This window comes from Thermothelomyces heterothallicus (genome assembly GCF_042370625.1).
Source record: "Thermothelomyces heterothallicus CBS 202.75 unplaced genomic scaffold P884_scaffold_3, whole genome shotgun sequence".
Classification (NCBI taxonomy): Eukaryota; Fungi; Ascomycota; class Sordariomycetes; order Sordariales; family Chaetomiaceae; genus Thermothelomyces; species Thermothelomyces heterothallicus.
Genome location: NW_027192564.1, coordinates 1,645,215 through 1,670,248, shown reverse-complemented (window position 1 = coordinate 1,670,248; position 25,034 = coordinate 1,645,215). Strand labels below are relative to the sequence as shown.

The window sequence follows — 25,034 nt, the reverse complement described above, 5'->3', positions numbered from 1 at the left end:
GCACCCGTTCAAACTTCGGCAGCGCATATATGTCAACTTCCCAAGCGTGTTTCCCTGCGCCGCGTACCACCTCTGCAAACCAAGGTCAGTCCAGGCCGTCCCCGCGGAGTATGTCCATGCCGGGTTACATACGCTCAAGCGAACTCGCTGAGACTCCGGCCGCGCAGAGCTGCAAGATGATGAGCGTCAGTACACACTATAGGCCCGCTGAGGAGGATGCGAGAGACCGGAGCTCCGTACAAGAGCGGGCAGAATGCACCAGTCTGAGGCCCCGAGCACATTGTTGAGCCAGCCTCGGGTGTAAAAGCGGAGAGCAACGAAGATGGAGGCGATAATGTAGGTTATCACGGCGCAGGCGATAATGTCTGGTTGAAGGGACCTCCCTGGGTTGGGGGGAATCGTCCATACTATTGTCGAGTTTGGTGGCGGTAGTGTCGAGTTGTCCGGCAACGTCGAGTTCGACCACGAAGTCTCGTCCCATGCCATCTTGCGCTGGGAGGGGAGGAGGGTAAGAACTGGCTTCCCTCACCGACGAAGGCGAGGATGGTGCTCGCAACCAGTCGGCAGGGAGGCTCTGCTGTAATTACACTACGGTCGCGGACGGGGAGGGTGCACGGTACATACATGGAGCGGAATGTATGCACCGCTCGTGGGTCGGCGGCACGGGAAGCCAAATTGAGCCTCACGGACGCGACGGGCGGACTGGGGATGGCGGAAACATATAACTAGCGTGCATCCACTCCATTGCCGGCAGTGCGTTCCCCGCAAGCCAGGTCCTTTGGAAAGGAGAACAAAGTTCTGCTTCTCATCTCCCGGTTGCGGGCCGAGAAGTAATCAACCGGCGATCAGCGTCGGCGATGGCCCCTGCAGTGTTGCAGCCCGGGGCAATTCTGGGGTAACAAGCATTGATGTTGTTGCGTCGCTGCCGCTGACTGCCTTGACCTGCCAATGGAGTGTGACGCCGCCGGTAGACGAGAGCTCCAATGCTACGCGACGTTCAGGCTCAGGTACAGTAGGGTAACCTGCTTTTGGGTATTGTGGCTGCTCCTTTCGTGCAACATTGGTAATAAACCCCCCCTCTCACTGTTGCCAGGAAGTTCTCCCTTGACCGAGCACGAGCCTCCTGCGACGGGAGAACCAATTTAACTAGTTACCGCCCAAACGCATGCCGGGGATGCCTGGTCGCAGGCGACAGGGTTGCAGCTCAGACTCGGGGCCCCGGCCTTCTGTTTGGTTCAGAGCGAAAATGCGGGGGAGTGAATTGGCTGGTTAACTACTTCTCCACCAACAGGGCAACTCGACTCAAAACCGAGCCAGCTCCCGCTCAGATTCGGCTGGAAGCACAGGATACTAACACACTCCTCAGGCTTAACCTGGAGGGATCCATGCCCAGAACAACCAACGCCAGCAAAGAATTGGAATCGGACAAACGTACTGAACATAGTTATAGAAAAGGCATCTTGTTGCATCGAGTGACCTTTCTCATGACCTAGCATGGCAACAAAAAATGCCAAATACACTACTTTGCAGCCCTCCCGTCTTGTGATCCGACATCCGAAGACAAATGCGACACAAAACAATAGGCAGTGTCAGAATGGGCAGACACTAAGCCGCAATGAGCATCCGATCCCCTTCCGACCGCCTTTCTTGGGCGATGGGTCGACTTGTCTGCTTTTTGCCGGATGGCAAGACCGGACAACGGTGTGCACACCTCTGTCAAATGGGCTGGCAGCGTGAAAACCTGGCAGAGAGCCCTCCCAGTTGCCTCAAGCTCCCCCGGAGGAGCTTCTTTTCACGTCTCGCAGGCGGGGCAGAACTTTTGTGTTGAACTGGAGCTCTATCTAACGAAGCATAGTAGGTAATTACCGAATACTCCACATACAATCATTAACCCGCAAAACCTTTCCAGCAGTCCCTCCAGCCCGTTTCACAGGAGTGTGACGAAAGTTGACTGGATTATTGTATGGATTTTTTTGCTGGCATTTGCAGGATCGACCGCCGGCCTCTCCTTGGGCCGGCGTCCGTCTCATCTCATCGGCAGCCCCGGGCTTTCTTTGAACCCCGGGCGTCTTGGCAACCCCCCCCTCCTCCTCTTCCCTGCAGGTCCCCAGGAACGCACACTGCGTAATTAGTGGACGGCTGCTCGTGCGTGTATTGTTCTATTGTTGGTCCAGACTAGGCGGGACCACCTACCGTACTTCGTGTGCTATCTGTACTCTGTATTGTACAGTAAAATACGGAGTACATCCCTTTCTATCAGCTCTCCCATATCCTAGGTGTTATATCCAACGGTGAGCCGGTGACCCTTAGCGTAATCCATCCATTAGTTAGCGTACGGATTAGTTTATACGGAGTATACCATCGATCTTATCTTCCTGTATGGTTTTAGGACCGCCATGGCCGTGCTCCACACCGGAGAGGAAAGCCAAGCCGAGCAGGGGAGAAGGGAGGGAGGTGGGGGGTTACGGGAGGTGAGCACGCCGAGCTGGTTGATTGGGTCAATGTCACTCAAAATTCAATTCCAGACAAAGTATATACTTGGGAACGAATCGCTCAGCAACGCTGCAGAGCAGCCCCGCTCCCCCCGGCGGTAAGAAAGCCAAGAACCAATATGTACATGAAGTCATGGCATCCGGGCGCGGCAGCGTCCGGGTGTTGTCTGTTGGCGGTAACCGCTGACCAGGGCCAGCATTCTCACATCATCACCAGACTTAGTGTAGGGCGTCTCGGAGCATTCCGCTGTCCGATTCGATAGGTTGATGTGATGCCTGCCGACACAAGCAGATGGCCCTGAATAATGCTCGCTCGACCTTGCTGCATGGCCCTTACGGCAAGTACCTCTTCAGGATCGAGTTGTAGTTGACATAGCCGGTGCCCGAAGGAGGCTCTGGAAACAAAAAAAAAAAAAGACGCGCGTTAGCAGGTGTCCTGAGTGAATGACCGTATGGTTGGCGCCCATTTTGACCCCAGAGGCTGTTGGCTCAGGGCCATTTGTAGAGATCTGGGGATATCCCTCCTTTTGACCTCCACGTCACTCCCAAATCCCTTCCCTTCCCCCTTCACCCCGTTGAAGCTGATCGGAGGACACGAACAGGGTGGGGAGTTGGAACTCTTCAGTGTGTACAACGCATTGAAGCGAAGCCGAGCCGATATCGGGAATGTTGCCTGACTACCCTATAGGAGGAATACCTGCTGGGAAAAGAAAAAAAAGAAAAAGAAAACAAAAGACACTTACCGAACGAGTACATGTAGTCGGCCCACCAGGGACCGGCGGCCCACCAGAGGGCACCCAGCCAGACGTCGCTGTTGTCCTGGAGGTGGTCGAGGAGGCCGGTGACGGCCTGCTGGCAGACGGCGTTGGCGCCGCCGGCGAACTCGCCGAGGACGCCGAGCTTGCCGTTGGCGCGGAGCCACTGGGTGGCTCCGACGACGCGCTGGGCGCCGATGTTGCTGCTGACGCACTCGGCGTGGGTGCCCGAGCTGTCCGAGTCGAGGTACTGGTGCATCTCGTACACGATCTTGTTCTGCGGGTCCGTCAGGGCGGCCATGTTGGTGTTGGTCGTGTTCCAGCTCCAGGCCCCGCTCCACGCGTTGCCCTCGACGAAGATGTACTGCGAGGTCGCGCCGGCGGCCCGGATGCCGTCGATGGCGGCCTGGTTGAGGTTGAGCACCAGGGTCTGGTCCATCGTGTTGTACTCGTTGTTGGTGTCGAAGATGACGAGCGAGTTGGAGGCGAACTGCTTGGCCAGGTTGGTCCAGAAGGTCCGGAACGCGTTCGTGTCCGTGATGATGTTGCCGTAGTACCGGCCGTAGTTGTGCGGGTCCAGGACGGCGTACTTGCCCGCGTTCGTCACGAAGTTGACCACCTCGGTCAGGTTGCGGAGGTAGCCCTCGTCGAAGGATGACGTCAACTGGTTGGGCACCAGACGCTCCATCGAGAAGTCGATCCGGAAGATGTTGTATCCATCATTGATGAGCGTCTACACAAAGGAATCAACGGTCAGTGCCTTCCCGGTCTTCTTCCGATTGTTGGCCCCCTGCCCCTCTCTTCTTCTTCTCCTACTCCCTCCCGCCTGCTATATATTATATTCTTGGCCGTACCTGAATCGCCGAAGTCGACGGGAAGATGAAGTGCTTGCCCCAGATGCCGGGGTAATTGCCCTCCCCGAATTCGGCGCCCGACTCGTTGCTGCCGAGCCACTTGAGCTTCCCCTTGCTAGGCGAGGTGGTGGACGACGGAGGGGTGGTGCTGGTGGCGGTGGGCCTGGACGTGGTCGATGTCTGCAGCGTTGTCGACGCCGCGCCAGGCACGCACTGGCTGTACCAATCGTTCTGGTAGACGCAGTGGTAGCCCGACACACAGTCGGTCGATCCTTGCCATCCGATGCCACCACATTGCTGCCACGGGCCACTTTGAGCCACGGCGCCCGTGGCGAAGACGCTGGCGAGGATGGAGGACTTCATCTGGGGCGTTTCAAGTCGGGAAGGACTGCTGTAATTAGCTGGCGGACACAGGGCGAGAGAGAGCGTCGAGTCCGCCGGAATCGGCTCGCTTCTTATACATCATTTCCCTGCCCGGCCATCCCTCGCTGAAAAGAAGTGTCATCTCAAGAGCGGGCAAGCGGGCAGCCGCGCATGCGGCTCCAGGAACCCGGTTAGCGAGGCCCTTCGGTCCAGGGGTTGCGCCGTCCAGGCGTCCCTAATTCCGGGTTACGCCTCGATTCCTGTGGAGTAAGGTCGTATTTTAAAGCGCTTGACTGTACCCGGAGCGGCATCCCGAAGTTCCATGTTGGCACCAGAGCGTGCCCAGGTGGAGTTGGGACCACCGAGATTCCTGTATCGGCCAAGAAAAACCGCGGCGGCGACCAAGCCGGTATCCGAAATCGTACTAATAGGCCAGACACCGCCGGGCCGCCGAATGAAGGAGAGTTGCGCTGCAAGTGGGCATCGGGCGGGAACGGGCTGGACCACCGCCATCGTGAGTGCTGACTGTGCCAGCAACCGCACTCTTTTCGTGGGTCGATGGTCCGGAAACCAGCAAAAGCGTTCAGGCTGGCCGCGGATGGAGATGTTCCGATTTTCGTCCTGGAAATCTCCGTTTGCCAAGTCGAGCAGGTCCTCCTGGGCCTAGCGTTTCACGATTTAGGACGGACCAGAGATCCGTTCAACATTAGCTCCATACCGCACAAAAACTACACCATGACTGCTTCTCGTTTTGCACGCATGAATATACATCTATGCATGCCATTTTGCAAAAGAAAACGGTAATTAATTATATCTCGTTGTAGGCAGATGCGCCAGTTGACGGGACACAACCTGGAAAAAGAAGGAACGCTGGTATTGGCCAATATGGGAATCTCGGCTGGGACTCGGGCCGGCATTTAAACTAAACTAGATGATATTTCGAAGGTTCTGGAACGCCGTGGGTGGGTTGTTGACATTTGCTAGCGGTCTGCGACAATCATCTCTCATGTTAGGGTTAATTAGACACAACTCGAACAAGCGGCTTTTCTTCAGGCGTTTTTGTTCATTCGCGTAAGCAAGACCCGGGAGAACATAAGGCCATGCTGCACACTAATTAACTAAGTAATAATAACCTGCAGATGAGGAGAGGCGTCTTTGCTCCCTAAGGAGGCATCAGCACATACCGAAATGACGCGATAGAGGTACGGGTTGGGATAGTATGCCCACACAAATATGTCCCCTAACTACCTGCAAGGCATCGGCCGATGAGTTCAGGTGAGTATTGATATGCTTATGTCATGCATCTCTCGGATGGCGCCACGGGGGGTCTATCGTGCTGCCTTGGCGAACGTGCTTATAACCGGTCTCGCTCTATCGGAACTCCTCCAAAAGCGATCAACGATCACTGGCCGTTACGAAGCTCCTCGGGTCGACTTAGCTTTGGTAAGAACACTTCTGGTGCGAAAACAAAACAGTTCGACAGGGCGACCAGAAAGTCAAACATTGTTCCGATAGAACCATCTGTTGGCATGAAGCATAACCGCCCATTGTACATAAATGAACGATAAGGCAACTTGAACGGAGAGTCAATGACTACTGTGGTAGGGAGCCAAAGTTTCACCCCCTGCCCAGGTACCGACCAGGGCTCTCTCGGAAAAACCTCTTGTGCCTCTACCACCAGTTTTTCCTGCCTGCGCCTGCCTGCCAGGCCCCCTGTTGATACCCAGACAGGGGGTCAAACTTACCCATCATACGTAGTATAGCGTTTTGCGGGATAATTAAGATAATTAGAGCAGAACGGTCAATCTCGAATACTTTAGATTTGATTGATCGTCGATGCTACCTCTAGGCACAGGGTTGTCAATTGCCAAGCAGAGGTAGAGGCGAGGAGAGGAGCAATAGAGTTTTAAAAAGCCAAAATTTACGAACTAGATGAATGCCTACTGATATACCCTACCTTATTAGGTACTTTTATACTAGCATTGGTCAAACTCAAGTTTGACATAACGCGGGGTTACGGGCAAGGATAAGGTACCCGTGAGGAGGGGGGAGGGACAGGAAAGCGAAGATCAGCAGTCAAACCTACCGTGCAGATCGTAGGAACACGAGAAGCCAAGCTTGAACAGCTAAACAAGATGCTTCGAGTAACCTCGTGATCATACTAATCACTCGGAGGTTTCCGCTTTGGTTCAGGCGGGGCGGTAAGACGAGACGATAAATTCGGCAAGCTACTATTAACGCTGTTGATAATATTGGTTGGTATCGCGAGGACTGGGTAGGTGGGTAGGTGGGTACGCATGTGTATGTCTGGCTTGGGCGTGATAAAAGCGGGTCAACATGGAGTTGAACGCTGGCAAGCAGGCCATTGTGCCCGCCAATCGTCTGCCCCGATCCAGAGGGTTGGAGAACCTGTCGGCAATCGGGAGGGGAAGCTGTGCGTCAGCACATCAGCGCAGCAAGGCGCCATCTCGGGACCCAACGCCCAATCACGCCTCGTAAAACATTGGAAACAATTGATGCGCACAACCGCCACTTGAGAGAGCAGCCTACGCCTGCTCCCCAGAAAATTCGGGGTACCTCGGCATGCTTGACGGTCCTTGCCAATATATCGCTCTGCCAGGCACTGCTTCTATTTCTGCATGTTTTACAGCCAGGATTGCCCATGGGATTTGGTTCTCGATATGGCAAAGATCGAACATAAAGAGGTCGCCTCCCGGAGGCTTCCGCGCTTTGGTGCCATTTCCCAAACAAGTTCCCTGACATCTAACCCCATGTCGATGCGGCAGTGTTTGGGCTGTTACGTCATAACACCTCAGTGATCTCCACCTTTCAGGGACCGCTTCCCCGTATCATCTTGGCCTTCAACTCGTAATCGACCAGAACACCAACCAAGACTCGATTGCATCTTTGAACGGGTGCTTTTATATTCTCTTTCCCCAATGGTTGACATGGCTGCTGATGTAGTACAAACTCCTCCTTCCCAAGATCAAGAAAGGCCAGCCATGGACGCACAGGTACGTGATTTCAAAACTTGAGTCTCCGCCACATCCCCTGGGACCTGAGGAAGATCCAAATTCGAAAATCATCGGATGTTCTACAAACCTAGGTCGCACAGACAGCAGCTCGTCCGAACTATATGATGCTAACTCAACCGTCCGAAACAAGCTTTATCTGAATCGACATGGCTGCCAGAACGGCTGGGATCACGCGCCGGTCGTCGATCAACCCCTCTCCGTCCCTAACGGCATGTGGCAGGGCGAGATCAATGGGATGCCATTGGCCTCGGTTTGTGACGGTCAGGCGATCTTCGACCCTTCATGTCCCCCGATCGACGTCTCCATGAACTTCAATACCTACGGACAAGTCTGGCCAATACCCGAGTTTCCGGTCGACACCATCACCCACGACTCCCGGAGCCCGGCCGGCCAGCCGCTACCATCACCACTCTCCGAAGCACCGCCGTACCTTTGGACTCAGAGCCCACTGGGGGATAGCGCCGCGGATGGCGAGCAAGCAAGTTGCGCGAACCAGGCTGCCAAGAACAGCAACACGAACTCGCCCGCTGCGTCGATGATCAGCCAGCCTCTCACAAACCCCGCCCCCAAACCCAAGGAGACCAAGAAGACAACCAAACGCCCAGCTGCAGCAGTAGCGGGAACATCATCAACAGCAGACGAGCCGACCTTGTATTCCCGCCCTAAACACATGCTGAAGCGGCACAAATCCGACACTTCCTCCACCGCCTCCACCGCCTCCGTCTCGACTTCCATGTCGGCGGGCAGCGCGTCGACGACGACGACGACGACGACGCTGGGCGGCGTGCTGCCGGCCAACGTCGACCCGCGCGTGGCATCGGAGCAGATCCGGCGCGAGGCCTGGGGCCGCTGCAAGGCCGAGGCGGCCGAGATGGAGCAGCGGCGCATGATGCTGCTGGGCCACGAGCGCGGGGCGCTCGAGCGGGAGACGCAGCGCCTGCAGGTCAACCTGAGCCTGATGCGGGAGGCGGCGGCAATGCGGCAGCGGGAGCTTGAGGAGGAGGAGAAACAACAACAGCAACAACAGCAGCAGCAGCAGCAGCAGCAACAGATTAAGGGAGGGAAGGCCGCCTGAGCAAGTAATTAATTAATGAGGGTGCAAAGGAGGCGGGACGAGCACCGGAAAGTTCAGGCGTTGGTGTTAGGAACGGCAGAATAGTTGTCTGGGGAGGAGGATCATGTGTGTTTCCTTGTCTTGTTTCATTCCCTCTTTTCTATTTTCTTTGTTTTCTTTGGGAGGCGGGCTGGCGAGGCGTTGCTGTTTTGACGATTTGATGAACTGTGTCTGGTATGAAAGCGTAATGATGTTGACTGATACTTGAGTTGAAATCGGAGTTCGGCATAATTTAACTAGAGGCAAGCTGTGAGAACCATTTTACATGCTCTCCCCCATCGTCAGCAACAATTCTGGCGTGCGAAAATTCCATATTGGAATTGAGGCCTCGATCATTGCCTCGTCCCTCGCACCTGCAGCGATTGTGCTTTCAGGCCAATTCGCCCTAAGTTCGGACGATCAGAGAGTTTGGCGCCTCCAAACGCAAACGGAATCCTCGGATCTTCGAAACTGCTGTTTGACCATCTCCTTGGGATGGATGGCACGAGAACCTGAGCAGTTGTTGGAGCGGAGCACCATTTCGAACCCCAATTCTCAAACTAGTGTGCAGATACAGCTGCACCCATCAGGCCACACCTGCCGTCAGCTATCCCCACCTCATTACCAGATTCGCATCTGAACTTCGTAATATTTGTCCCTAGCGCGTACATGCGGCGCAAACATAGGCTTGGCAGTCTCCCACATCTCATCTCGCGCGCGTTCGTTTTCCTGCGCCCTGAGTCACGAGCTCGTCGGGTTTCCCGGTTGATTGGAAGCGAGAACAGCCATCGCATTGCTTTTTGCCGATCGCTGGGCCACCGGGGCGCCTGAGGAAGCGTTGTGGCGTTCGGTCCCGGCAGAGACTGGAGATGGAAAAAAAAAAATTCAACCGCTCCCTCCCCTCCCTTTTTGCCTCTTCCCCTCACCCCCTTCTTCCCCCGGCGTCAGTAGTGCGAAGCCGCCATGTGGCGAACGACGTCGGAGTGGTGTTTAGGTTCGTCGCTCGGGGTTGCAAGGCTGAACGAAGGAGTGAGCTTCTGATTATATCTGGAAATGGAGTAATTATTTCAGTGTTTTAATCTCGACGTGATATTAATTACATTGGGCAGCATAATGAGGTATTATAGCATTTTGAAGGATGAGCTCCCGTCAATCCCGTGAGGGTATCGAGAGAAGTCCCTGCATTCCATTCCATCCGATACTCCACACAACGGATTTTGGGAACCGGAATAGAATTACATATACCTGTTTGGTACCCCAAATGCGGCGGCCATGCTTTGACAGGCTGGCGACTATTAATTAGTGTACCCGAGGTGTGCTTCGAACGTACCCCGTAATTAGGGCGCAAAAATTGGATCGAATGTGAATGTGGAGGCAATATATCAGGTTGTGAAGCAGGTTACTGCCCGGCAGCCAAGCCACCCTCTGCTGAGCAACAGCCTTCTGGATAATAGAAGTCAGTCATAAGAAGGAACAAATTCAAAGTTATCGTAGCAGCATACATACAGGTTTTGGCAATTGTAGAGAATTGACAGGGAGGCTTAGGCGGGTGCAAGGGCAGGAAGGGGGGGTTGGAAAAATAATTAGGGGATGAGGGAGAATGGAAGAGGAGCGGTTAGAGTAACTCACATAGCCAAGGAGCAACAACACTGAGCATTCTCGACAGTCTCATAAATCCCTGGTATGATTGATGGGCATCGCCAACTAATTACCCTGGCCATCAGATACCGAAGATACGAGGTATCGCCGCTACAGCTTTTCTCCTCCCTGCTGTTGGCTTCCCCTCCCTTCTCCAGTATCATCCAGGCCGACCTTTCTTTATTCTTTCCCTTCTTCCTTCTTATGTCTTCAGAAACCTGAAAACGCAGGAGATGACCCGTTTCTTTGTGAGCGCGTGCAGAAAGGCCACCAGAATGCGACGAAGGCTATGGCCACCTAGTTCAATTTGATGAATAGAACTAATAATACCAAAAAAGCCAACGCTTTCTAAAGCAGAAGGGTGTTCTGAATTTCCCCAACGCCGTGGCTCCAAGACCGCACATCCCTCACCTCTACACCATTCTTGGCCCCGGCCAAGAATGGTGTGACCCTCTCAGCAGATGTGTGCAATCACACTAAGCATGATCCTCAAGGGCTCCCTCCTGCTCGTTCCTCTCCTGGTTGACGTAACGAGGCGTTTTGTCGAGGTATCCTTCACCGATGCTGACATGGGCATCAGACGCCTCAGCCTGCAGCACCCTCTTGTTGGAGGCTTGGCAAAGGGAGCGACTCCAACCCAGCGCGATCTGCGTGTCCCGCAGGATATCCAGCCTCCCGAGCTCCACAAAGCCGACCTCACGGAACGAGTCCATCGTTGAGGCACTGGCACTGGAAGCAAGCGTCTGTATGTTCCAGCCCCGGGAAGTGGCCCGCGCCATGCCCCACTGTAAAAGTCGACGGCCAACGCCGTGGTCCCAGTGGATCATATCTACAACAAGAGAACGGAGGACTGTGTGAATTGGGAATGCTGAGTTAGTACCTGAGTAGTAGAGATGACGGGGGAAACACGGGTGGAGGAGTGTCTGCAGGGGCGCATACCGAGGTGGCGTCCATGGACGTCGCCGTTTCGACCGAGGCAGTTTGGGAGATACTGGTCGTACCAGCTCCTCCACTCTTCCGGGTGCTTGGTGGCGGCGGCTTTCAGCGAGTTGACGGCGTCAAAGAAATTGACGGAAAGACCATTGGACAGAACGAGCAGCGCCTGGTTGCGCCGCCTAAGCGTCATGTCCTTGAGCAGCGGTGTCAACCTGTCGAATGCCGAGCTGCCCTCCTCAACTCCAGCATCGGCATCGGCCCGGTAGTTGTCGTCGTCGCTTTTGTCGCTTGTCAGGTCCGAGCCGGAACTGCTGCTGTCCACCAAGACCGGCGCATCAGCTGCGCGGCCGCCAGGGTCCTGCCACTCGGCCCAGCCCAAGAGCACCTCCTTCGAGCGGGCGACGTGGCGTCTTCTCAGGCATCTGTCGGGCTGCTTGGTGTACGTGGCAATGATGAAGTGGCGTCCCGGGTTCCGATGGCTCTCCCGCATCTCGGCGAGTCGCCACTCGGACTCGGCTGCGACTACGGCGTCGTCCAACTCGGAGCCGGGTTCCGATCCCGTTCGGGCGCGGCGGTGCCTGTTAAAGTGATCAATGTCCCGCTCATGCTGGAAGATCTCACTAGCCATGCGGGCCATGCGCGGGAGGTCGGAGGACTTCGCGGGCCGGATGCACAGGCCTGGGAACCACCGCTGTTGCTTGCCTTCCGCTGTCGGTGCTGAAGCCCTAGACGCCGCCGACATGATCAAATGATGACGACGGAAAGTCGATGTGTAGGAGGGGTGTCGACGGAAAGGTGGTAGCGTTCTGATTCCTCGGCCGCGAGCTGTGGGCTGGCGTGCGGTATGACGGCGCGTCGGCGGGCGGGTGTCTGCCCAGCTGGCATGGGGATGAATGATGTCTGTGATGAAACAGGGGCCAGAAAGACGGTCAAAACGCAAAGTTAAGTGGGTTGGATTAGGAGTCCGCTAGGCGGATTGGAGGCAGAAAAGTTAGAGGGATGGAAGGTGCCAGGAGGTTCTTTCAGTTTGAAGGAGCTGCGATGGCACTTTATCGTCCGCTCGACAACCTGGAAAGTCCTTTTCGCGAGGCGCACCTGCTTAAATACCTGAGACAAGTGTACATTGCGAGTTGCTATGCACTCAAACTGGTCAAGAGCTCGAAGTTTAAAGCATTCACTTGCTTCCGGTTCAGGCGGTGTGAAACTGCAAAAGCGACGCCGCAACTGCTGCTCCCAGCAATTGCACCTAAGTAGGTATTCTGACAGGCGGGGCCATGGAGCAGTCATGTCTGATATTCGATGCCCGATGCACAGTGCCGCCTGCAATATTAGTCGCCTCCCGAGTTTGCCAACATTAACATACAGATAGATCTGAGTGTTACAGGATTTGACTATTAATTACCAGCGGGTCAGATCTGACCGACTCACTAATAATTAGGAGGATAGACCTAGACAACACCTCCAAGTGCCTCCAGCACTTGAGAACAACGAACGCATTTTATCACCACTTCTGAGGCTCATACGAGAGTTCCAGGAGTGCCGCCCACAGCGCCTACACCGCTGTGGTGTCGTATACAATGGCAGTCTTGGGAGCTGTAGCACTGAGTGCCTTATTCGGCTATGGAAGTTTCGCATTCAAGTGTGTTTGACCCTCTTGAGCGTTGGGAGTGAGCGTTGGGAGCGAGCGCTGCGGTGGAGGATTTGAGAGTGGGATTTACTCTGATGATGATTATAATGATGATGAAGAATTCATAGACATGTCCTAGCCGCCCTAACGGCAGCTATGCAGCGTACAACTATGAATACAGGTTTCCCACTTCTCGCTCCCTAGAATTGACCACTCTCGCAAGGATTGCCCTGTCTGTCAAACCAAGCCCTTCTTCCAAGAGTTGCTTTTCCTACCTGCTCGAAGCCGGTCACCCCTCTACTCACAATCTTACTAGCTGTTCTATATCTTTGCCTCTTGTCAGGCCTTTCCTGGCCCTCCTCTGCTTCTGTCTACTAATAATTCTTGCACGTCAACGCTAGGTATATTGGAGTGCCGTGGACGGGACGGCCCGGAATTGCTTCAGGAGTCCCGTCCTGAGGATCATCTTTGTTGCTTGCGCCGACATAGCCGGACTGCAGAGAATGCGCTTGACGTCCACACATGGTTGCCTGCCTGCTCACATCCGGTTTCGTTCGTCTACCCAATCCCGGCATCGAGGAGGATGTGGCGAACCGTCTGTCTGCGGTCCGTAACGTCCATAACCGAATTGGCATTGGTCTGTATCGGCCTTGTCGATGGAGTGGAGGTAGGCACGGAGGATGATCTTGCCCGTACGCATCTGTGTGAACGCCGAGCTGACCGCTCTGTGTGTTCTGCGATGTGTGCTGAGTGTCGATTTGCCCGGCCGCGCCCCAAGTCGGAAGAGGTCCCTGCCATACTTGGCGGTTTCCCAGGCCTTCTCCCATTCACCTCGCATTGCCTGGCGGATGGTGGGTTTCTGTGGTAGACTGGGCCCATTAGGGCTCCCAGACCTACCAGGGTTGCAGCCACCCACACCTTCAACTTCCTTTTTCTTCCACCATCGCCATCGCCATCGCCATCGCCATCGCCATCAACGACCGTAGCAGAAATACGAAGACCGCTCAATCCATCCATGTATCCACACATTTTCGTGGTTGCCAGAAGAATCCGCGTTGATTGTGGTCAGCCTGCCATTTCGTTGCCTGGTACGTCGACATGGGCCAGGATCCAGCGGAGATACTGCCCCGACGGGGATTTAGGCTTGCTTCAGACGGGAGGGCCGTTTTACGATCACCAGGTCGTGCGGTGGCCCCATTTAAGCCGAGCCGATCCCCTACCTGCCTGGCTTGGCTCCGCTCAGGCGCGCCGCCAGATTTACGGATCCGCACTTCGTACTCTGCTCAGAAACTTGGGATGGGGTTGTGGTCGGCAAACAGGTTGACCAGGGCGCTAACGTTCTGTTCCCGAAGATGCACCTACGGGCCCGACGACCTCCGATCTCCCTCCAAGAGTCTCCCAGGCGCTCCTCTAATCTTCTTCCGAGCGCTCCAACCACTGCCCGAGTATTCGTAGTGCCAAAACTCCGGCTGCACTGACGCATCGCCGATCCTGCAGCGGGCAATTCCAACTCCTGGCACCTCTACACTACACCAGCCCGCACCTACGCGCCCCGCGCCGGCCCTGACCCACACCAACGGCCCGCACCAACGGCCGTGTCCGGCTCCCCAATTTGTGGCACAGCGCTCCCCTCTGCACTTGGTTGCCCTTGCCAGTGAGTCACAAGGCTTGTCTAATGTTACACGTTCTTTGTATGAGGGTTGGGCTTTGCAGCTGGGGGCGGTTAGGGTGTCGGTCGATGGGGTGGTCGGGCTCACCTCCCTATTGGTCAGTCGGCGCAGGAGTCAAATGCGAATGCGAACCATCGTCTGTCATCTCGAGACTTTTCTTCCCCGGACACATAACCAGGACCTCGCTCTCCCCTCCATTCTCATCGCCATGGCCCACACTCGAGCCCAAAAAGCGGCCCAAAGGGCACTCGCATCGCCAGCGTCAAATCATCAAGGTACTCATTCTTCGCAGCGCCAAAGGTCTACTACTGACGCTTGTAGGAAATCGACCCCAGGGCATCCGGCCGTGCAAAGCCAGTTCTCGAAAGCGCGTAATCAAGCGCGCCGAACGTAATCGCTTTTGTCTATCTACACCTAGTGAGACGCCGACCCCACAAGTATGCGCTCTATTCTTCGTATTATATGGTTCACAAGCTAAGTTGTCACGGGATCCGTAGGAACAACCGGTGCCTGCCCAGAGAAGAGGTCACAAGCGCAAGCACTCAATCGAACACACACTCGAGGCTCGCCTAGACCCAGACCCGAAGCAACAACGGACATTCCCTACACGTCCAACCGAAGACGTATTTAGCGAGCCAGCGATCGGCAGTAGCGCCTATAAACACACTGATCCAGTTGCTTTCTGGGTGAAGGAAGGCCGCTGGCCAGAGGAGGAGGACTGGCCTGAAGAGACCTCAAGTACGGATTTTACTATAGACCGTCGTCTCCTTTCGCGGAAGAGATCCTTGTCCAATTTGTCCCGGAAGCGATCAAACTCAGCTACATCCACAACGCCAAGCGACCAGAAGCCAAGGGAGGAGAAGAGTACGCCATATAGGGACACGCGATACCCGCTCCTGCTCCAGACCAAGGGCTCATATATGGATATCTCGGAGCTTGGCATTACAGATACGAGTAAGCATCTTATTAGGGACCTCCTTAGCGGTGAACAACCGGTCCCTAAGGAGACGCTCTTCGACGACGATATCTTTATAGATACTTGTCGTAACCTTGAGAATAAGAATGAGTCGAGGATTATTCAAGACATCTCAAGGCTTATTGTTCCTTCGGCAGAATCACTTGCACTCCGGAACAAGAACTATAAATGCCTTGCCGAAAGCGTCAACGAAGGGTGGAACAACTCGATCCCTCTTACCAATCCCCGTCCACAGCCTGACTACTCTGTTGGGTTTAGGCGAGATGCGTTTACTAAGGACCAACTTGCTAAGTTATCACCGTTTGTCGGTGACTTCATCGCCGGGGATCAGTCTCTCTTCATGGCCACGTACTATATATACTTCCCTTTCCTAACCTGCGAGGTGAAGTGCGGTACCGCCGGGCTCGACATCGCAGATCGGCAGAACGCCCACAGCATGACCCTTGCGGTACGGGCCATCGTTGAGCTCTTCCGTGCTGTCAAGCGCGAGGACGAAGTCAACCGGCAGATACTGGCATTCTCCGTCTCACACGACCATACTTCGGTCCGGATCTACGGTCACTACCCAGTAATAGCCGGGAACGACACCAAATACTACCAGCATCCGATCCACAAATTCGACTTCACCGCCCTCGAAGGAAAGGACAGATGGACGGCATATCGATTCACGAAAAATGTCTACGATGTATGGGTGCCTAAGCATTTCGAGAAGATCTGCTCTGCCATCGATCAGTTGCCGTCGGAGTTGGACTTTGATGTCCCACCGCTTTCTAAGGCGACCGGGCTTTCCCAGGGTATAGGGGACTTGATGTCGGAGGGCGGCTCTGCTTTAGAGCCGGTCCAACAGGACAGCCAAGGCGTCACTCTAGGCACTTCATGCACAGTGCCGGGGAAGAGGGTCAAGCAGTAGTTGGCCAGGGGGCGGGAAGGCGAGGAAGGGATAAGTTGAGAAATGGATTTGGCTAGCGTCCCTAGAAGCAGCGCCGGTGCTGAGGGTGGCCAGAATCCGGTCGTCAATTAGGTCGCGGAGGCGGCGGCATGGTAGTTGTCTCGCTGGAATTAATGTTGCCCTGCGAAGGCTGCGGAGAATTCCGAAAGCAGGGCTTGACGCACTCGGTCCCGCGTCCCAGCTCCGCGTCCCGGCTTTGTTCGACACAGGGGCTCTGTGCGGCCCTACCCGGGCCAAGCCCGGATGACCTGTGGGCACACCTGCATTGAGACGACTCTGTGGGAGCCGTTGCCTCTTTTTTCGTAGTTGTTATCTTCTGGCAGATAGTTGGAATCGGCCTTCTTTTACCTGTTTCGTGCTGTAATAAGAATTAAGATCCGCTGTTACCTTGCTGAGCAAAGGATAGGGTTAACGTAGGTAAGAGATCAGTACCGGAAATGCGCGATGCTAGGCGCCTTCAAGCCGAGCATGTCTAAAAAGGATAAGAAGCGGTGACTAGCTAGAAGATAGGAAGGGTCGGTTGAATAAGGACAGCAACAGAAACGTCACCGGTCCTGGTCAGCTGTGGCAGTCCGAGCTGACAGTCCGAATGTCACTTGTAAAAGAGCAGATCGTAATCTGACATGTTACCAGTATTTCCCATCCACTTCCTTACTCATCTTCGACAACCAGCGCCCATTCTCCGGTCTCATATAATCACCAAAGCACCAGCACTCCTTTAACGCCATTGGAAAGAACCCCTGCCAGAGGGAAAAGTAGATAAATTGAGATAATTATGCCACGATTAACATACCAAGAACCTTAACAACCATCTTTTTATCATGGGAATGCCTGGAAAATTGAACGCGTCTATCTGGGCCCAAAACGCTGTACACTAGAAAAGATGACTTTTTTACCCTGTCCTGTTCAACCCGGATTAGAAAGGCAATCAGTCTTGCCCTCAGCAAATGGGCGGTTCGGCAGCCGGCGAGTTGTTCTTGGGCCGGGCCCCGGGTCCGGTGTAGTAATGTCGGCCATGAGTGTACCAGAAACCGATGGAGAAGAGTAAGACGAACGTGAAGACGACGGCGGCGTAGTTCATCTATTTACACGCAGTGCAATGGTCAGCATCAAGGGAACGTTCTCTGTTAATTAATACCCCTTCTTCTTCTTCTCTTTCAACTCTGGTCGGTGGTGGGGAGGGTAAAGACGTTACATTCTCCCTCGTGACGGGCAGCTCGGTGGGCAGGAAGAAGATGACGGAGACGAAGGCGTTCCAGGCGACTGCGACCAGGTTGACGGGGACGCTCCAGCGGCCGAGGTGCCAGGGCCCCCTCTCGAAGCGGCCGTAGGCCATCTTGCAGACGATGGCCAGGACGTAGGTGGCGTTGAAGGCGGCGGCGCAGACGGCGAAGACGGCGGCGACGGCGGCGCGGCTGGCGAGGCCCAGCAGGTTGACGACGACGACCGCGGCCGCGTAGGCCCAGACGGCGGCCAGGGGCGCCCGCGCGCGGGCCGAGACGCGCCGCAGCACCCGCGACAGCGGCACCAGGTCGTCGCGCGCCAGCGCGAACACGGTCCGGCTGCCCGCCTGCAGGCCCGGCACCGCCACCAGGTTCATGACGGCGAAGCCGGCCAGGGTGAAGAAGACGGCCGGGGCCGGCCCCAGCGCGCGGAGGAAGAGGAGCGCCACCGGCTGCTGCTGTGCGTTGCTGTCTCGCACTGGCGGAGGCGAGGATAATGGCGAGGATGAGGATAACAACGAGGGGAAGCGCAACAGCGCCGCCGGGTCGTCGCCCATGCAGGCCACCAGGACCAGGTTGAAGAGCAGGCCGATGAGGTAGCTGAAGCTTGTCGCGGCCGCGATGGCTCGGGGAACAACGCGGGCAGGGTCCTTGGCTTCTTCGGCCATTCTGTTTAGATTGGTTATGTCAGGAGACTGCGCAATGTTTGGCTAGTGACTGTTTCCCTTTTCTTGAAATCGGGGGCAGCAGCATGGGCGATAGGAGGAGAAAGAGGAGGAGGAGGAGGAGGAAGCGGAGAAAAAAAGCTTACCGGGTGGTGCTGTCGGCGTTCGTCAAGGTCCACGCAGGTGTAAGACAGCCGAACAAGAAGGCGAACCCCGGCGGGGACCAGCCGGACATGGGCTGAAAGTTGGTAAAGGCGTACGCAATGCTGTGCTTATTCTTGGTCTGCACCAGCAGGTAGATGCTAGCGCTGATCAGGACGCTCATGTGGAAGACGACATAGCCATTCGCCAACCGGGTCAGCCAGCGCGTCGGGAGGCTGTTGATGGCCGCGTGGATGATGGTGAGGAGAGCCATGACGGCAAACACATGAAGAGCAGTCGGGACATAGGAGAACCCGGAAGCGATAGAGACGGCGGCCAAGAGCATCTGGCTCGTGGCGTACTCGGTGCTAGCGGTTCCCGCAATGAGGCCGACGAGAGTGATGTAGCCTTGTGCAAGCGTCCGGAGGTCAGCTACCCAGACGCCTCCTATTCTCCGCGCCCAACTGCGAGAAGGGGCCCATGGCGATCATTCGGCGTACCTGACATCCAGCACAACAGAGGGACCTGGCTTTCCGGGGCAACGTACTTCAGGACCGAGTACATGGCGCCCGCGCTGGGATACGCAGAGGATAGCTCGGCGAGGCTCAAGGCCAAGAGCAGCGAGCCAGCACCTCCTATGATCCAGCTCCACATGATGGCAGCGGCGCCGCCGGCTTGGAGGCCGTAGACCCAGGTAGACATGAGGGAGCCGTAAATTCCGCAGATGCTCATGGCAAAGCTGAAGCTGGACCAGGCCGAAAACTCGCGCCGGAAGACCTGAAGCAATGCGTCAGCGCTCGGCGATGTCGTCGCAGCGGAGCAAGAGGATTGCGAGAACAAACATACCGGCGTGTAGCCCATGGCTTCCAGCTCCTTGTCTGCCTCGTTCCTCATCACATCGCCTCTCAAGGTGCTGGCTGGAGCTACGTCTCCCCTGGGGATCTCGAAAGGTGCCTCGGCGTCGGGCGGGGCCTCCCTTTTCTCCTGCGCGGCCGCAGATGCCATTCCTCCTTACTGATGCGCAGGAAGAGCTTCTTTGGGAGTAAACCGGCGGGGTCTCTGTTCCTTTGAGACACTTCCTGTCAAGGCGGCGTTTTGTATTTGAGGAGGCTCCTTGCTGTCTCAGTCTCGCCGCGTACCAATGATAGGAAGTGAGACCGACCGCCTGACCATTGAATGCCGCGCGCCCACATCATATCTCCTGGAAGAGGGTCGCCGGTGACCCGCTTATGTTCCAGCTTGTCGGGGAGGCGATCTCGGGGCCGGTGCAGTTCGGATTTGCTCCCTTCGTCGTGTGACGGCGTGCAGTGGCTCTCATCACCTCCCCGACTTTCCGACATATGTGGACTCCGACCAGCAGGATCTGACGTGTCCACGAGTCGCGTGCATCAGAGCGTTCCGCGGGAGAAAGCGCACATCCTCGGGGGTCTAGATGCTCGACGTGTCGTCCCCGATAGTCCACATGGTCGTGCCAATGTGCGCTGTGAGGGGGGAGAAAGATCCGTTATCGGAGGTCAGGGGCACTCCTTCTGAGAGTCGAGGCTTGGAAGATGCGTGCGCATCAGTGTGAAGCCATCCGGGAACAAACCGATAATTTTGACATTCTACAAACACCTAGAGAAAATGCATTTTATCTCTGTGACGCTGTGGTTATTTGGAGTGCACCACCTGTCCAGATTGCCGTCACGACGCCTCAGAGGATCATCAGCCCAAGACCTTGGAGTCACCAAGACGTAATAGGGGATATGCTGATGGTGAGAAATACCAGTTGGGTTTGGCCCCTCGACGGCGAGGCACGCAGCATACCAGGTAGTTACACTACCGTCGCCTTCCGGGACGCGTTCGGTCGAGCTAAGGTAGTGGAGAAGGAAGGGCGGAAGTTGAAGCAACCCAGCCGGGACTGGTCAGCCGACGGCTCCAGGGGTGCACTCGGCGGGGCGAGCCTAGCCCCCGGGATTTGCTGACCGGGGGATATGCTTAGTGACGAATGAGTGGCCGGCAATTCGTTGGCAATTGTTTGCAATCGATCAGACCGGCCGGTCCAGACCTTGCAGCACGGAGGCCCCTTGACGGCACTTCCAAACCCCATTCACACCGTTGCCCTCGCGGTCCGCAGCCGACGTACGGATTAGTGTAATTGCGGCCTGACGTTGTTTGGAGTCGAGGGTCGGGAAGTTTCCCTTGCCTTGCATCCTAGTTATTTGGGGGCGGGATCGGCTACCGACAGCCGGCAGCTAGTTACTTAATGTGCTTAGCAGGGAGGGGGATGAAAATCATGGTGTCCTCGTGACAAGAGTTCAGCCAGGTCTCTTCCCCAGTTGCTGTGCTTTCCTCTGGTAACAAGACGTGCTGGACAGGAAAATACGAGATTCTGTCTCGCGCGGTGTCTGTTGTTCCTTTTCATCTTAAAGAGTGAAAAAGATGAATCGTTCCCACCCTGCCCCCAACACGAACACGGCTTGCGGTGAGCCTTCACCGGTCTGGTTGCTCTCTCAAAATGGGATTGGATGGCTTTCTCTGGCAAGTTGTCGGATAAGTGGCAGCGATAAGAGAGTTGCATCTGATCTGCTTGTATGTAATTAATAGGTAATTAGATCCCCTGCAGCAGGCCAAGTCCACTTTCCTTTCGTAAAATGCATAATCAAGAATGGAACTTCGAATTGCCTCAGCCAGCGAGATTCTCGGTTGTTCTCTCCGTATGTTTGCCTGCAGCCGCGAGAAGCGGTCAGCAAAATTACTCTCCTTCTAGAAGGTGGAGAAAGCAATACCTAATCGGGGAGGAAATCCTTGGGCCTCTCTGAAAGAAACAATCTTACCTCCCTCAGGCAACGACTCAAGCCCTCGGATCCCGGACGTTCTCCAACGGAGTTTCAACGGGGGACCGCGGTTTCCATCGCTACGGGGTCGTGATTGCCCAACTGAGGTGCTGCACTTCTATTATGGGTTTCGTGTCACCGGGTTTTCTGCCCTCGGCGCGTGCTGCATCTATTTATTTTCGTTGCCGGTGAAGAGATGGCGTGCTCCTGGTGACTGCAATCAGATATCGGGCCCACGCGAGAAGGTAATTAGGTGAAACCCTAGGCAATCCGCCGTCCGCACATACGTCCTAAAATCCAAGGTTTTTTTTACTGATCTGGTTCAGTGTTTTCATTCCGTATCCTTCTTGCCGTAAAACAAGAATCAAGCTGACAACTACTTGTGGTGTAATACCTGATACTTACACTTTTGCCCCTAATTAATGATTTTGCCCCGGTTGTAATTACACGCTATCGGTAACCCCTTAGGATGCTGTTTTAAATCAAGACCCAAGGAATTGTCAATTAATAGCTATGCAAGTGCTAGACAGTTCAGATTGCCGTCTCTGGCGAAACTTCCTAACCGGCCCCTAATTATGGAAGTAACCCCGTAACCGCCCATCCCGATGCTATTGCGCCCTAGCAGCCCGTAGTACCAGTAAAATCAGAGAGCCGCCAGTCCCGATACCATGTGATTAAGTATTAATTAATTAGAGCGCGCGGTCGTAGCAATAGCATAACCATGCTAAAACGTTACGACCCATCCAGGAGCATTGTTCGGGCACCAATCCCCTTCCGCACGTGGATACCACTCGAAAACATAATACCTATCCCCTATGGTCTCGTCATGGCAAGATCCATAGGCCTGCGCTCATCAATCAATCAGGCCAGGAGCTGGCCCGCAAGTCCAGATCCGGCGCTCGGACCGCTGCCGTTTCCCTCGCCGTCATCGTCATTGTCGGGCTCGCGGCGACGCGGGTGTTCCTCGGCAGCCGGCGGCCTGCACGACACGCTACCGCTCCCGCTCCCGCCCCCGCTTCGCTGCTGCTTCTGTGCCGTGCCGGCGGCCTTCCGGGCCTCCCGCAGCGCCTTTCTCTTCCCCTTGAGCGCGTACACCTTGGACTCGATGGCATGCGCAGTGCGGTTGCGGAGGCGGGGGTCCTGCTCCTGACGATAGGCGTTAACTAATTGATTACTTGGTGGTGACATATGAGAAGCGACGTGGTGTAGTAGATAATAGGCACCGGGCGCTTTGCAGGCGCCGAGGGTTGGTATGCTCGGCGACGGCGGCATATTAATATGTGTAGCGAAGGGGGAAAGGAAAACTCACAGACATCCTGGCGTAGGTCCATTCTGGGTTGTTCATGTTCTCACGGAGGGCCTGGATTTCCTCTGCGGTCCATGCCCTGGACGACTTTCTTGTAGGCTGGGATGCCTGCTCCTCCTGCTGCTCCTGCTGCTGCTCCTGCTGCTGCTCCTGCTGCTGCTGCTGCTGCTGCTGCTGCTGCTTATGTTGATGCTGCTGGTAATGCTGCTGGTAATGCTGCGGCCCGGCGGTTTGGCCGGCCTGAGGCGGACCGGTCTGCGGTTGGCCGTCATAGAGAGGGTTGTCATTCATGTTGGTGGTGTTGCCGTGGTGTGCTTGGTTGGTGTTTAGTGCAATCGCGCTCTCGTTAGCATTATAATGATCGTAATAATAATGGCTTGGCGGTGTGGTAGCTACACACCCGTGGCGGCGCCGTATCCCCCTTGGGCGGCGAGCCAGGCCCTGGCAGAGTCCAGGTCAGACATCAAGTTCAGGGCGCTGCAGAGCAGGATGTCCTCGTCGCTGCGAATCCACGGGTTGGTGAATCCGGGCAGGCCTGAAAACGTCTCGGCCGCCTGGGCCAGGAACTGCAGCAGAGTCGGGCTCCCTTGGCCGCTCGGCGGGCGAAAGGAGCACGCCGGTTCGCGGCAGCACGCTGCTGGGTCCAAGACAGAACGGATCGTGATCCTGCCGTGGGCGCCGCAGTCATGGACTGGGTCGCCGCGGGCCTGTCTCTGAGAAGAAAAGCGGATGACGTTCTCGAGCGGCGACAGCTCCGTGAACCTGAGCTCGCGAGATTTCGCATCGCAGAGTCGGACCAACGTATACTCGTCGGTTTCGGCACCGCACCAAGGACACACAGCGACAATGTCAATACACATTCTTTAGAGGGTGGAGAGGTGCCTAAGTTGAGATGAGGGCCGCAGAAAAGGTAGAGTAATCGCCAAGATCGTTGTCAAAGCGCGAAGGGTGTTGGAAGAAAAGGAAGGGGGTGAGGATGAGCAGAAGAAGGAGTAACTATCGCCTGACAGCCAAAAGAGATGTTCTCGTAGGAATCACCCTTTCAAGTACGGCCAGGGCTGTTGTTCTGTGTAAAGATAGTGAAGCTCTTAGGGTTCTGGGGAGGTTGTTCGCGGTTCCCCCTTTGTGCCCTCCGAGCCACGCTGAATGCGATTCGTATAGCAGCCCGGGTGCAGTACAGTTCCAAACCGAGAGGTCATTACTATTTATTGCCCGCTAAACTGATCAAACAAAGGGAGTTATAGGATATTATCTTTCGATTCTTAAAAGCCGGCCGGCCGATCATCAGGTTTCTGCCAAGGTCATCCTACTATCGTAGGTTGACTTGGTGTCTACCCCCTGTTCTAGGCAGTTTCCGGTACTTCAGGTTGATTTCCGGCTGTCTGGGTGTCTCCTAGTGTGCTTGTGGTGGAGTGGTAGATTCGGATCATCCCGATGGCAGGGAGAACGATGAATGCCGCGTGGACAAAGCTGCAGCAAAGCCGTGTTAGATACTACATGCAGGGTTTACTTACAGAGTAGCCGCCCAATAATACATCAAGCAGATTTGGAGCACTTACCTGAAGATCATCATAACAACCATGGCCTTGATCATGTCGGTGGCCCAAAGGGCTCGCGCCCTTGTCCGTTATGCCCGCATGAAAAGATGCCCGAGCCTACCAAGAGGACGTCAAAGCACACCGCCATGGGGCTGATGGATCGCCTTCGGCTTACGAAGAGCAAATATACCACCTCATACGTATCTGCCATAATTCCTGCTACTAACTGCAACACGTCAGCCCATCTGTCAAAGTCCTAGAAGTAAGGAAGGAAAGGGGACATGCTCGAGATCGGCGGCTCAAACGTACGGGAAAGAATGAGGGGAACAGCATGTCGGGACTCGTAGCTGGCTCCGGTTTCCGATCATGATGGAGATAGGCGATAAACGCGAGCCCAGGCCAAATGGGATCGAGAGACACCGGCCGCAGACCTGGGCCCGGTGGAACGCGAGACCCAGGTTTCCCGCAGCCAAAATTCCGCCGCTGGGACTTCCGTTTTCGACATCATCGACAATCGGGGCCGCGCTGATAGTCACGTTCATCTCGTCCCCCTGAGGTTTTCTAACTTGGCACGCCATCGACATCAGTCCTCCAAATCCCGGTCCCCGAGTCTCGCAGGCAACAGCAGGCAATTAGATGCCAATCCTGCTTTTTCGTTTCTTTGTTCTCTCTTTTCTTCTTCTCTCTTTGCTGACGTAGATGCTGTGCCAGTTCCCCGGAAAAAAATAATAGAGGGGCATAGCATACAAGCGCGGGTTTAGATGGAAGTTCGCGTTGTTCTAACAAATACTAAATGTGTCGAAAGATCAATGATTATAACTACTACTATCAGGCCGTTATACTTGTAAACTCGTGTCTTACGACCATCGGATTCATCATTTCATGGTTCTATGGCGCCGAGGTCATGTAGTGGCAGGTAAACATTGCTGAGTTGAAGTCCTACGGGGCATAGCGAGC

The 25,034-nt window shown here is 55.4% G+C and overlaps 6 protein-coding genes across 6 annotated transcripts; 2 read left to right on the top strand and 4 right to left on the bottom strand.

The window, feature by feature from the left end:
* Nucleotides 1–2,825: 2,825 nt before the first annotated feature.
* P884DRAFT_297315 (endo-1,4-beta-glucanase precursor) lies at nucleotides 2,826–4,464 on the bottom strand (the record flags this gene model as incomplete). The annotated part of the gene is made up of 3 exons (XM_069444508.1): nucleotides 2,826–2,887; nucleotides 3,236–3,980; nucleotides 4,102–4,464. The coding sequence occupies 3 exons, from the start codon at nucleotides 4,462–4,464 to the stop codon at nucleotides 2,826–2,828; spliced, it is 1,170 nt and encodes a 389-aa protein (XP_069300830.1).
* A 2,732-nt stretch (nucleotides 4,465–7,196) lies between these two features.
* Nucleotides 7,197–8,726, top strand: P884DRAFT_82841 (uncharacterized protein). The gene is made up of 3 exons (XM_069446112.1): nucleotides 7,197–7,379; nucleotides 7,456–7,478; nucleotides 7,630–8,726. The coding sequence occupies exons 2-3, from the start codon at nucleotides 7,467–7,469 to the stop codon at nucleotides 8,572–8,574; spliced, it is 957 nt and encodes a 318-aa protein (XP_069300829.1). The 5' UTR covers nucleotides 7,197–7,379; nucleotides 7,456–7,466; the 3' UTR covers nucleotides 8,575–8,726.
* Nucleotides 8,727–10,524: 1,798 nt separating this feature from the next.
* On the bottom strand, nucleotides 10,525–11,908 carry P884DRAFT_327552 (uncharacterized protein; the record flags this gene model as incomplete). The annotated part of the gene is made up of 2 exons (XM_069445551.1): nucleotides 10,525–11,080; nucleotides 11,170–11,908. 2 exons carry the CDS (start codon nucleotides 11,906–11,908, stop codon nucleotides 10,707–10,709), a joined length of 1,113 nt encoding a protein of 370 aa, XP_069300828.1. The 3' UTR covers nucleotides 10,525–10,706.
* A 2,763-nt stretch (nucleotides 11,909–14,671) lies between these two features.
* On the top strand, nucleotides 14,672–16,349 carry P884DRAFT_192266 (uncharacterized protein; the record flags this gene model as incomplete). The annotated part of the gene is made up of 3 exons (XM_069437661.1): nucleotides 14,672–14,738; nucleotides 14,785–14,900; nucleotides 14,961–16,349. The coding sequence occupies 3 exons, from the start codon at nucleotides 14,672–14,674 to the stop codon at nucleotides 16,347–16,349; spliced, it is 1,572 nt and encodes a 523-aa protein (XP_069300827.1).
* A 979-nt stretch (nucleotides 16,350–17,328) lies between these two features.
* Nucleotides 17,329–19,422, bottom strand: P884DRAFT_267380 (amino-acid permease; the record flags this gene model as incomplete). Its single annotated transcript, XM_069442103.1, has 5 exons — nucleotides 17,329–17,469; nucleotides 17,584–18,280; nucleotides 18,423–18,825; nucleotides 18,918–19,194; nucleotides 19,264–19,422. 5 exons carry the CDS (start codon nucleotides 19,420–19,422, stop codon nucleotides 17,329–17,331), a joined length of 1,677 nt encoding a protein of 558 aa, XP_069300826.1.
* A 2,672-nt stretch (nucleotides 19,423–22,094) lies between these two features.
* Nucleotides 22,095–24,619, bottom strand: P884DRAFT_297310 (uncharacterized protein; the record flags this gene model as incomplete). Its single annotated transcript, XM_069444507.1, has 4 exons — nucleotides 22,095–22,379; nucleotides 22,543–22,853; nucleotides 22,940–23,306; nucleotides 24,509–24,619. 4 exons carry the CDS (start codon nucleotides 24,617–24,619, stop codon nucleotides 22,095–22,097), a joined length of 1,074 nt encoding a protein of 357 aa, XP_069300825.1.
* Between the last annotated feature and the right edge of the window lie 415 nt (nucleotides 24,620–25,034).